This window comes from Meles meles, chromosome 9, assembly GCF_922984935.1.
Source record: "Meles meles chromosome 9, mMelMel3.1 paternal haplotype, whole genome shotgun sequence".
Lineage (NCBI taxonomy): Eukaryota > Metazoa > Chordata > Mammalia > Carnivora > Mustelidae > Meles > Meles meles.
Window position 1 is genome coordinate 57628683 of NC_060074.1, and position 13303 is coordinate 57641985.

Below are 13303 nucleotides of genomic sequence, written 5' to 3' on the forward strand. Positions count from 1 at the left end.
CTGCAATTGCTTGTTCACTTATCTCCTATTAGACGTAAGTTCTATGAGGACAACTCTTTTATACCTTATCTTTGGTGTATCCCCTAGAGCATCAAAGACGACTTAGACTACTTTATGGAATCAATAAATGAATGAATTTTGCAAAGGAACATGCCTAACTGGTCTTTTATGTCTTCTGGTCATACTTGCTGCATCTTGAAATCTGATGAGATGAATCTTCTTCATACCTTCCTTGGCTCACATCAGAAACCTTTTATAATGTTGTTGCCTACCACCAATGTAATTTCCTAAGTTTATTTTCAGCCATGGAACCAAAGAAAACTTCTTGATCTGTATTGTGTTCTCCTCACTGCCTTAGTCTATCCCTTCCACTCTCTCTTTACGTGAGGCCACCTCCTCATGTCATCCCCCATTAAAAAGACTTACCCTAACCTACCTATACAAAATCACAGTACAATCCCACCTCCTTCTGGAAACAGGTCACAGGAATCACTTCCTCTTCTGAGCTTCATTAGCCCTTCTCAGCCCACTCATTTGGAGCCTATTACTGTGCAGTGATAAGAGCCACCTTTCTTGAATATGAATTTTCTCTTCTCAAATTAAATCTAAGGTAGCTTGAGGTGGGGCCATGGGTGTTCTTACGTCCCATTACATCTAATATCATGCTCCACACACAAAAGGCACGCTGTGGATCTGTTGCCTGACTACATACAATGCCAAATTTATTTTTTAAATATGCAGATTTTCCAGCATTGGACTGACCTTGACAGCAGCACAGTCTCTGATATCATAATCCTGCTGAAACTCATTTTCCATAAGAATAGTAGACACCTTAAAAAACAAGAGAAGCTTGAGACCGTAAGACTGATGTACAAATATTTGCAATTTAGATGTAATTTAGGCAGCTCTAATAACTCAAACACATTCACATGCCACAGAAGGAAAACTTTTTCATCTTTTTTTCAATATCAGGATGTTAAATTATGAGATGACTTAGAAAATATCATACTGTCATCAGTTTCCAAACAAAGGAAGCTACAGTTTCAGAAGTAGAGGTTAATAGTTTATTAAGTTTGCAGCTGGAATCAGAGAGAATAAGGAGCTTGCAAAAGAACTTTTTTTTTTTTTTTTTGGCATGGATTGAAACGCTAGTTATTCAATTAACTAATTTCAGATTTGCTCCCATTTGAAAATGAAAGCCAAGAAATTTTATATTTGGAAAGAATATACGATGAATTGACACAATGGTAATACGGAGTAAATATTTAATAAATGTGAGACTAATTTGCTCCTCTAAGTGTTACCTAAAACCTCTATTGAGGATAATGTAAACATGTGAAATAGTATTTAAGGTCTTCTTGAGGTTTCCCCAAACAAATTATTTCTCCCAATAAAGATACATTGTTTTAGGTAACTTTTATGTTTTTAGATAATAAAAGTAAAAGCTTCTCATTGTGACAAAAGAAAATAAAAAACAGCACAAAGAAAAAGAAAAACACACTTTATTATCCAAAGATGCCACTATATCTATATATCCATATTTTTCTATTTTAGGCCTATAGAGAAACTATCTATATGTTTATTTTTTAATTTTAAAAAGTATTTATTTATTTATATTTATATGGCTATTTTTAAAAATAAAAGTAAGGCTAGTATCCTTTTTCCTCACTTCATTTATGTGAATGTATTTTCATTTCAATAAAGATAGTTCTTCATAATTTTAATGGTTATATGGTTATATATATATACATATATATATACACATATATATATAAAATGGTTATAAAGATGCGAATGTATGGAAACAAATAATCCCTACAAGAAAGTTTAAACTTACTGGTGTATGATCACTCCACTCCCAGGATCCTTGAAAATCCGGGCTTCTTTTATTCAAACCTATCCACAGCCAACGCTGGTCACTATGTAAAAAGGAAGTATTAAAAAAAATTTGAGCACAGATTTGGCAAAAATATACAGCATTCACATGTCTAAAATGCTTAGGACATATAAGTTTGTCTTGTTGCTAACTGAAAAGCACAATTTCAAGCTCTATTAAGATGCCTTCTGAAATAAAACCGAACTTTAAATATGAGATAGCTATGGAAAAAGTATACTTCTTAAAACTAAGTTTTGAGTCATGTTCTTTATATGAAAGGTAAAAATTATTCTGCTTTGAATTTGAGGGGAAAAAAGTACATGATTATTCCAAATCTTTTACTGGAGACCTTCAATATTAGATAATATTTTCCATACAGTCAAAGATAGCCGTGGCATTTTTAAAAGTGTTTATCTATAACATAATCAAATATATATTTTTAATGCAAAACAAATCATTTGGCTAAATTTTTATTAAACAAGATCAAGATTTTTAAAAAATTATTTAATTTCCACAGCCTATTCAGTTTAAAGTAAACAAATATAAGTATTTTTTAAAAGATTTTATTTTTAAGGAATCTCTACACCCAAAGTGGGACGCAAACTCACAACCCTAAGATCAAGAGTCACATGCTCTACCCTCTGAGCCAGCCAGTTGCCACCCCCTCCATTTTCTTAAAGATTAAATATTTTCTAAAAGCCAAATTCCAAGGGTTATAGCAAAACAACATAATTAAATAGTCATTTAAGTGATTATATTTAATATTTGTAACTATTATACTTCTATGTACAAGGCATTGAGCTAGATGCCATGGTAATACAGAGAAGTACAAGAAGTAACATCTTTCCCAAATGGCATATAAATCAGTCAGGGAGACAAGACATACATGAACAAAGAAAATAATTGTTTTGGAAAGATATCAAATGATACAAAATTTGTATAAATTTTAAATGTCACAAAAATTCAGAGAAAGAAGGTCATTGTGGACGGCAGGAAGTCAGGAAACATTTTCTGAGGCTAGTAGGACAATAGACAGTCATCAAAGGATGGTTAATATTTCTTTAAGAGTCATAATCCAAGTGTTTAACACATGCCAATTTTCGGTTTGACTGAGAAGAGGGACAGACATTCCAAGGAAGGATACATAGAATAACATAGAAGCAGAGACATATATTGTTAATATCCCTTTTCCTCAATTGAACTTATTCTTTAGCTAGGAAGATACTGCTAATATAAATAGAAGTGATATAAGCATAAAAACATTTTTTTCACCTCTAACTCCGCTTGAAAATATTCTCTAAAATGTTTTGCTTTTTATGCTTTTTAAAATTATTTATTTATTTATTTGAGAGACAGAGAGAGTGTAAGAGTGAAGAGGTCAGAGGGAGAGCAGACTCCCTGCAGAGCAGGGAGCCCAAGGTGGGACTCAATCCTGGGACTCCAGGATCATGACCTGAGCCAAAGGCAGTTGCTTAACCAACTGAGCCACTCAGGTGCCCCACACTTTTTAGGCTTTAAAAAAAATTATTATTATGCTCAATTAGCCAGCATATAGTAAATGATTAGTTTTTGATGTAGTGCTCAATGATTACTTTTTAGGCTTTTTAAGTGGACTTTTAAGGAGACACTTTTTAAGTAGACTATTATCCATGTAAATTGTTTTTTGGTGATGCTGATTTCTTTCCATATAATTTACACTTCTGATTGCATGTAGTATGTCTGATCAGTACATATGAGTGTATATTATATATGCATAACTAGACACATATATAAGTGTTACATGCCTATAAATATAGCACATATTAGAGAAGGGGTAGGTTCCAAACCTAAAATTAATCCTTACTCTCAAGCTCAATAGAATGTATGGAATATATGGAATGTATAGCTGAAAAATATGAGTGCATTTCAAAAAATTTGCTAGTGAGTCAAGGTTAGAATAAACTTGATTTTTTTTTTTAAAAGATTTTATTTATTTACTTGTGTGTGAGAGAGAAAAAGCACACGCAGTGGGAGCAGGAAGACAGGCAGAGAGATAAACAGACGCCCTGCTGAGCAAGGAGCTCAATGCAGGACTCAATCCCAGGACCCTAGGATCATGACCTGAGCTGAAGGCAGATGTGCAATTGACCGAGCCACCCAGGCATCCTGAGCAAACTGAATTTTAAAGTAATTTCTTATGTTTTAATAAAATAACTGCTTTCCTTTATCTCTTTTCCTCTATTCAACATTCCCCTATACTTAAATATAAATAAATACTTTTCATCTTTTCAGTCTTCAGCTTTTCAACTTATTGTAATGGAAGGAGGGCAATCCCCTTTCAGTCTTCATTGTTATACTGTTTTCTTCCACAGAAAAAGATGACCAATTTGCAGATTTCAGATAATCCAGTGGAGACAATTAAGTCCAGTCTGAATTTAGCAGCTATAAGAGGAATTTGCAGTTTGTGTCTTCAACTATTCAGAGCTTTCTAACAGGCCTCCAAATTTATCATACTTCCCAACTGCTGAATTTCTAAACCACAGGGTCTAGATAATTGCCATATACAGTATAATTAAAGTCAGATAGGTAAAATAAAGAGGAGGTTAATTTTGCTTTCTCGTTCCTTTGAGATGTGAATTTATTTCTTTCAAATTTGTGCACATAATGTATTAGAGCCTGGGGAATTTGTGCACATTTTGTTTCCCTAAAGTAAGCCTTAGATAGCCTAACTTCTTTCTAAAATCAACAGTACAACTATGAAGATAGTCAAAGGTCATTGTCACCTACATTTACTGAATAGTCAGCTTCCACAGAAAGCCTCTTTAGAGATCTGTCTCTAATCTTTCCGCCCAGTCCTCTCTTAGCTCCATCTCTACCCACTTAGAAACCTCTGCTTTCAAGCTCAGTTCTGCCTCCTTGGTGGCATCTCAGAAAATAGTTTCCTAGAAAACACAATTTGCTGCATTGTCTACAATTTTTTAATCTTTACTACCTTCTGAGATCAAACTTCATTTTAACGCAGACATTTATAGTTTTTAGCTCCTAATTCAAGTGATGCATTAGTATGTTATAAATATAGAAAATAGTAAGTACTTGTGTTTTTTTTTCTGCGTGTGGCAAGAGGTGGAAAATATTTCCTCAATCCTAACTTATTTCTGATTTATCTATAGGCAGATAAAAAGAAGAAATTGAAAATCACATGAACCATTGCACACCTCTAATGTGGATTTAAAAAATTTGAGGGAAAAGATGGATCATAACTGGAGAATTAAATCAAATGGAAAATTTCTCTCTCTTTATAAATTTTTCTCCTACAAGCACTAAGTATATGGATTTAGGGTATTAGGTTAAGAAGACACTGCAGGAAAGGTTAATATGTGTATCTGTGTTAAAATTCCTGCTCTCAATCAAATTTCCTGCTGCATCTGGTGGAAGGAAAACAGTATCTCAGCTATAAACTCCAATAAATACTATTTGATGAGGGCATTTAGTCTGCAAAACCTTAGATTTATATCTAAATCCATTCATGCCACATCACAGGAGGTAGTATACACAGCAGCAACAGCATTGCAAACAAGGCTTTCTCTTTTAATCCTAAAACTATTTTTGTTTCACAATGGCTTTCCCTGGTGGGCTGCCATTAAGAGTTACAAGGATCTTAGAGCCATAATGATTTGGTACACCATGAATCCTTTTCACTGACATACAAATAGAGACATGGAAATTAGATTGCAAGAAGTATAGCAGTAATCTGACTTAACTCCTTGGCATGCAATACACAATTTGGGCAATGGATATCTGCGAAAGGTCAATTCCTGCAATAAAAAGGTAAGGACTTCGGGGTGCCTGGGTGGATCAGTGGATTAAGCCGCTGCCTTCGGCTCAGGTCATGATCTCAGGGTCCTGGGATCGAGCCCCGCATCGGGCTCTCTGCTCTGCAGGGAGCCTGCTTCCTCCTATCTCTTTGCCTGCCTCTCTGCCTACTTGTGATCTCTCTCTCTGTCAAATAAATAAATAAAATCTTAAAAAAAAAAAAGAAAAGGTAAGGACTTCAAGGAGTCAGCTTTAGAATCATTTTCTGATACAAATGAGTTTATCTCCTACCTTCCCTTCAAGCCAGGGTTATAATATTGGTTTTAGAATACGTTGTCTTTCTTAGTATAGCATGGGCAAATGATCTCTTTATTAATGGAGCACCTAGTAAGCTGACAACAGTCTGTTTAATAACCCAGCAGATATCAGCTGGTAGGTTAAGAGTACAAATAAAAAATGGTGCCTATGAATGAAAGGATTATGGTGATTTGTTTTTTCTTTGCACTCTTTTGTTTTCAAAATTAAATATATATTACTTTTGTGATCAGAAAAAAAACGAAACATTGTTGTACATTCTTTGGAAAATAAACTATATGCATGGGAAGAAAATGGAAAGGATTTACATTAAATGCTAATTATGTTTATAACAGAGCTAAGATTTGAGGTGATTTTTATTTTTTTCATTGTCACTTTTTATATTCCCCAAATCTTACATAATGAACTTGTATTAATTTTTTTAATTGAAAGGAAAATCAGCAAGTATGATCAGAAACAAAGAAACAAATCAAGAATTCCTTCATTACCTCACACTCATTTTATTTTGTACTGTAATATATATTGCACTTATATGTATATAAAAACTCTTAGTGATCATTTATATCACATATGATATTCCATTTTCCATCAATTGATTCCCACAAATACCTATAACCTCATTGCTTACTACTTATCCATAGCTCCCTGTTCCAGTTAAAGGTTTCTAACCTCTTGCTTGGTATTAGCCAAAATCCACTTTGCTTATGTCAGTATTTTACTTAAAACTACTTTGGCCTAGACAATTTGCTGCTGTGTGTGTCAAGCTTGAGATCTAGGGACCAGTAAGGTGCTTTGCTCAAAATTCTCACTTCAGGGAGGATCAGGAGGGTATCAGTGTATGTTCCAGGGGCAGCCACCACAAGGATGTCTGTTATCTAAAGTCACACCTGAGGTTCTGGTTATTAGCAGAGAGAATAGCAGAAATAGGTATATATCAGCAAAAGTAGAAGCTTGTTAATCAGCCTGATGTTAGAAATGGGCTCTCAACAGTGAAACTGAAATTATTTAAGATATGGGGAATAGCTAAAATATCTAGGGATACTCACACCCATCATGAAAGGTTGCTACTTTCTGGTGGGGCTGGTAGCCAGTACCATTAGAAATGGATCTGGGCCTTGATCTCTAAATCATCCCATGTCTAGTCATTGGGTCAGGTGACTGGAACTGCCTGGTACCAAATGTAATGGGAACAGAATCCTGCCTCAGGAATATTGTCAAATAAACCTCAAATGAACCTTCCTTGCAAAATGGTGTTTGGAACACCTAGGATAGACTGCTGGGATGTTGGAAGCTTATAAAACAGATTGTATGAAATAAGTATTGTGTCTGCTTCAATGAATGCTTAATAAATGTATATGTGGAAAGATTTGATCTGAATTTTGCGTTCATTATAATCTACTCTCAAGGTTGTGGAGAATAGCTAAGAAACACTAGCCTCAAAAGGAAATTAAGAGTTTGGGTATCCAAATTAGCTCAGATTAGTGTGCAGTGAAATCTTGTATAATAATTTCTAGGGCCAGAAATGAAGTCCAGAATGTCTGAACTTTTATGATAGATGTTTAATAAATGAGTATTTATGGAACACATGTACTATATTTTGAATCAAGTTTCCAGCACATTGTAGTGAGACTTCCCTTTCTTAATGAGAAAAACACAATAATAGGTATATGAATGTAAATCTGGAAAATGTGGGAAAAACGTTCAAACATTTCAAAAATCACTCAAAAATCTTTTCTTCCAGAGGTAACAATGATTATCTTTCTTTGACAGATTTTTATAATCTACTTTTAAATGTAAATAGCATATTTTTTATTCTTCCATAATTTGCTTGTCCTCCCACTTAATATATTGTAAATATTTGAATGTTATAATATTTTAAAAAAAAAGTCTTAATGCACAAGGTATAAATTCCAAACAAAGATCAATAACAGCGATGATAATAGGAATCTTTACCTTTTTTTCTGACTTTTACAGAAATGCATTTAATGTTTACTAATTAAATGTGATATGGCTGTTGGTTGAACCATCCTTCTATTCTTTTTTGGGTAAGATTTTATTTATTTATTTGTTTATTTATTTATTTGAGAGACAGAGAGCAAGAGAGCACACAAGCAGGGACTGGGGCAGAGGGAGAAACAGGCTCCCTGCTGAGCAAGAAACCTGATCATGACCAGGGATCAAGGACCCTGGGATCATGGCCTGAGCTGAAGGCAGACACTTCATCAACTGAGCCACGCAGGTGCCCCTAACCATCTATTCTTACTTTACCAATAATTTGTACATTAATTATGCTAACTTTATGATATATTTACATGGTAAACCTGGAATGAATAGTGAATTTTACCAGATGTATTTTTTTTTAAGATTTTATTTTATTTATTTGACAGAGAGAGAGATCACAAGTAGGCAGAGAGGCAGGCAGAGCGAGAGGAGGAAGCAGGCTCCCCGCTGAGCAGAGAGTCCGATGTGGGGCTCGATCCCAGGACCCTGGGATCATGACCGGAGCGGAAGGCAGAGGCTTAACCCACTAAGCCACCCAGAAGCCCCTTTACCAGATGTATTTTTAGCACCCAGTAAGATGCTCATATGATATTTGACCTGATATACAGAGTTCCTAGCACTAACCCAACCTTGTATTCTTGGTATGTTATTTTGATGTACTATAATGAAGTGGGTGAAAAAAGTGGGATCTAATGGGTTCAAATATTGGATCCTTATTATTTATATAACTATGGGCAAGTTGTTTTACTTCTCTGTGTCTGTTTTCTCATTTAGACAAAATACGCATTGTAATAGTACCTACCTCATAGGTTGTTTAAGGATTAAATGAGCTAATAGAAAACATTTAGGACATTATGTGGCACATAATAAGCACTGTACCAGTGTTTGTTATTCTATCACTTATCAGTATTTATTTTTCAAGTCTAGTCTTAAAGTTGGCCTGTAATTCTTTGTGCTCTTGTTGATAGGCTTTGATATCAGAATTAAACTAGTTTGTGAAATAAACCAGGTGTCTATATCAGTTTCTGTATAATGGAATACAAGCTCTTGCTTGTACTACTGAAATAAAAGGTAATGATCTCTTCTTTAAAATGCAAAGAAATTCACATATACAACCATATATTATATTTCCTATCTCTTTCTTGGAAGAAATTCCTTGTCAACTTTTTCCATTTCTTTCATGGCTATTAAATTACTTGGTTGTCACTTATCACATCAGTTGTATAGTAATTTGTATCTCTCTAGACATTATTCATTTTAACAACTTCATTTGTAACAGCATGGAATTTTGCATTGTATTCTTACCAATTAAAAAGTTTCTCCATGAAGTGGGTGTTATAATCCCTTATTAAGTCTTCATTTTTAAGTATCTTTATATAAAATCTTTTAGGTTCTTTCTTACGGTTTTCTTGTATTTATGTTGAAATTTATTTTTCCTATTAGGTGAATGCTTATTTTCATTATTTTTGTTTACTAATTAAAGCTCTTAGAGCTATTAATGTACATCCAACTATAGCCTTGGCTATATCCCATGAATTTCAGAATGAGTGTTGTTATTATCATCTATACAGTTTTGATTTATTTGCCAAAAAGGCTACTTAAAAACACTGAATTTATAAGTGAATAGGATTTGACTTCACTTCTTATGTACCTGTATAATTTCACCACTTTGGAATTTTAGATTTTCTTTTTAGCCTAATAGGTCAATTATTGTAAGTGATAACAGGCAAAGAGCCTGAAGAGAAAATATATATAGACTTTGTAATATATGAACAAAGAGGATATTGTTAAATCAATCTTAATTATACTATTTGTATATTATTTCCTTTTTTCTGTCTCACTGGTTGATGAATCAGACAAGTGTTAAAGTCTCTCATTATTGTTATTTATTGAAAGATTTCACTAATATAATTAATATTTTTTTCATACATTTTGATGCCAATATTTTTAAGTGTAATGGTTCTTGACTATTATAATGTCATTGTAGATTGTATCTTTATTCAATATGAAAGAGATATAATTTCCCCATCTGGTACATTTTTACTTCACTTGTATTTTATCTGTGACTCCAGCTTTTTGTTCACATTGTACAATATTTTTGCTCATTCTTTTAATTTTCCCATTTTAGTTACTGTATTGTTTGTGATTATTAACTCAAATGTTCTTTAGGTTAAAATGGAACAAGAATATCACATAAGTAAAGTGTGTCAAGGAGTAAGAAATTAGAGACCACCACAAATTGTAGAGTGATGCCCTATTTTGGTGGGCCACTGGCTACTCGAGACTAATTATTGCTACAATATGAAAATGTATCCTGTTGTTTTAATTTTTAAAGAAGTGCTAAAAATGTGGATTTTTAGGGGCGCCTGGGTGGCTCAGTGGGTTAAAGCCTCTGCTTTCGGCTCAGGTCATGATCCCGGGGTCCTGGGATCGAGCCCCGCGTCAGGCTTTCTGTTCAGCAGGGAGCCTGCCTCCCTTCCTCTCTCTCTGCCTGCCTCTCTGCCTACCTGTGATCTCTGTCTGTCAAATAAATAAATAAAATCTTTTTAAAAAATGTGGATTTTTATCAAAATTTCTCAACTTTGAGATACTTTGTAGCTTTTTCCTTCTAGGAAAGGAACATCATCATACTCTTTGGGCTGGATAGGTACTTACTGGCAAGATTTGTTTGAGTTATGTTTCAACATCATATAGATGTATTTCATTATTGAAAAAATTTGCAGACTTAGACTTAACCATAGCTGATAATAGATAAATTTGGTTTTCTGCCATCTTGCTTTATATTGGATTTCATGCTTTTCTATTTCCTTTATAATTTACTACATAAACTTTTTTTTCACCCATTACATATTCAGTAGATAAACACGCTCTGTTTTAAAATGTATATAATTTGTGTTTCTAAATATGACTTCTTGGTAAATGAGGAATTTATTATACTTTCATTACTTACAACCATTTTATCTCTTTATATCCCAGTTTTTGTTTATAAACAGTATAAACCATAAAAATTTGGTCTTATTAAAATATTCTAATGTTTCTCTTTCAGGATTTAGGATAATTTCTATTTTTATTATTATGTATACATGTTGCATTATTTAGACTGGCGGTGTTTTATATTATATGTTCTTCCTCCCAATTCTTTTAAAATAAATTACCTATTCATGTGCTCTTGATTTTTAATTCATCTCTCAGCTGGAATGTGCCTTTGAATTTTTGCAAGAAGGAAGCTATAGGGTTATATCAATTATAATCTTCACAAACAAAAAGCAATGTAATTGAGAACTAAAATTAATATATTGCAAGCATTTTCCACCTCAAAACTCTGTTTTTTAAAAAGATTTTATCCATTTATTTGATAGAAAGAGAGTGTGCACAAGTAGGGGGAGTGGGAGAAGGAGAGGCAGGCTCCCCAAGCTGGATGTAGGGCTCGATCCCAGGACCCTGGGATCTTGACCTGAGCTGAAGGCAGACGCTTAACTGACTGAGCCACCCAGGTGCCTCAACCTCAAAACTCTTTAAACGTCAGTTTTTAAATGCCTTCTTACACAATTATCATATGATCTCCCTGATATGAGGAAGGGGAGATGCAATGTGTGGGTTTGGGGGTAGGAAAAGAATAAATGAAACAAGATGGGATTGGGGTGGAGACAAACCATAAGAGACTCTTAATCTCACAAAACTGAGGATTGGGGGCAGTAAGGGAGAGGGTGGTTGGGTTATGGACATTGGGGAGGGTATGTGCTATGGTGAGTGCTGTGAAGTGTGTAAACCTGGTGATTCACAGACCTGTACCCCTGGGGCTAATAATACATTATATGTTAATTAAAAAATTAAAAAAATTAAATGCCTTCTTACATTTAATGTCCTAAAGAAGAAGACTACCTGGGTTTTGTGTTTTGTTACCTGTTTTGTTTATTTATTCATTTTTTTGCTGTTTTTCTTTCAGGCTTTTGTTTGAGTCAAAATGGTAAGGAAAGTATTCACCAGGATATGTCTAAATGGTAATTTCTTTTCCATAATTTTGCCTGGTCTACCCTGAATCCTTGATTTACAGATTTGGGTCTTCTTTTCAGTTCATAAAAATGAGGAAAGAAAAAAAAATAAATTTGTGAAGTTGAAGGCCCTCATACTCATGTATTCTCCCAAAGCTTCAGAGAAATTTTCTCCTATGATAGCATCACCTCATCCATAGTCCTCCACATTGTCCCTATGGACATCAGGAAAATCATCCAGGAATCCTCCATTCAAAACATCAAAATCACAAGGGCTTACCGATTCTGTCTGTGTAGCATCTCTATTACCTCCCTATTTTCATATTCTCCCTACCCATTCTCAAAGTAGTTTTCCACAAAAGGGCTGTAATATCCTTCTAATTAGTTGCCCTGCATCTACTTACCATTTCTCTCTTTCTCCCTCTCTCTCTTTATATATACACACATATAAACACACTTTGTTGTTCTGCTTATCGACTAAAGGTCAAACTCCCTCCCTAACAAAGGATGCGCCAACTTCATATCCATATCTCATTTTCTAGCTAACGGTATGACTCGTTTCTCCCTGACCATATCTATACACTCTGGTCTCAGTACCTTTGCTAATGTTCAGTTTTCTCTGGCTCCTTCTCCTGGTCTTACCTTTCAAAATACTACCTTACCTTCTCAGAACCATCCTTCGTAATATTTTTCCCAATTACACCTCCCCAAAGCATTTCATCCATCTTTGGAAATCCCATGGTCCCTACTTACCTTTGTTCTAGATTTTCACCATATTCTTCTTATCCCCATTGTTGGACTTTATCATGCTAGATAAAGAATGGGGATTCTATCTCCCACACTATAAAACACTTTTTATAGTGTTTTGCACATAAAAAAAAAAAACAAAAAACAACTGCTTATCACTGAATGACCCTTTTACAAAATAAAACATGTCAATTCTGAATACCTGGAGGACATAAAATCTAGCATAGAAGATCTCATTCTGAAAGTATTACCTGAACCAGTCCATTAAAAAGTGACGAAATTCCTTTATTTCATCCATATGAGTGAAGCTAGGAAGGTGTCCTCCAAGAGCTTGGCAGAATCTCTCAGCTTCTTCCCAGTTCCTTTTTCTTACAACTCTTTCTATATGAAACAGCTTAACAAGACACAATGTTAATCTCTTTTCTGGCATAATCATAAAGTATTCATAATTTCAAAGTTTATTATGGTCAAATGTGTAGGTTTTTAAATTGAGCTTATTTTAATTCAAATATAATTAACATACAGTGTTATATTAGTTTCAGGTGTACAATAGAGTGATTCAATGATTCAATACATTACT

At 34.1% G+C, this 13303-nt stretch overlaps 1 protein-coding gene across 2 annotated transcripts in view; it reads right to left on the minus strand.

The window, feature by feature from the left end:
- LY75 (lymphocyte antigen 75) overlaps positions 1 to 13303 on the minus strand; it is a 132383-nt gene that overhangs the window by 83392 nt on the left and 35688 nt on the right. For both annotated transcript variants that reach the window (XM_046018802.1, XM_046018803.1), the window contains exons 13-15: positions 12975 to 13117; positions 1838 to 1919; positions 763 to 831 (exon numbers count right to left, since the gene is read on the minus strand). In XM_046018802.1, the coding sequence (XP_045874758.1) occupies positions 763 to 831; positions 1838 to 1919; positions 12975 to 13117 (294 nt within the window). The remainder of the gene's footprint in view (positions 1 to 762; positions 832 to 1837; positions 1920 to 12974; positions 13118 to 13303) is intronic.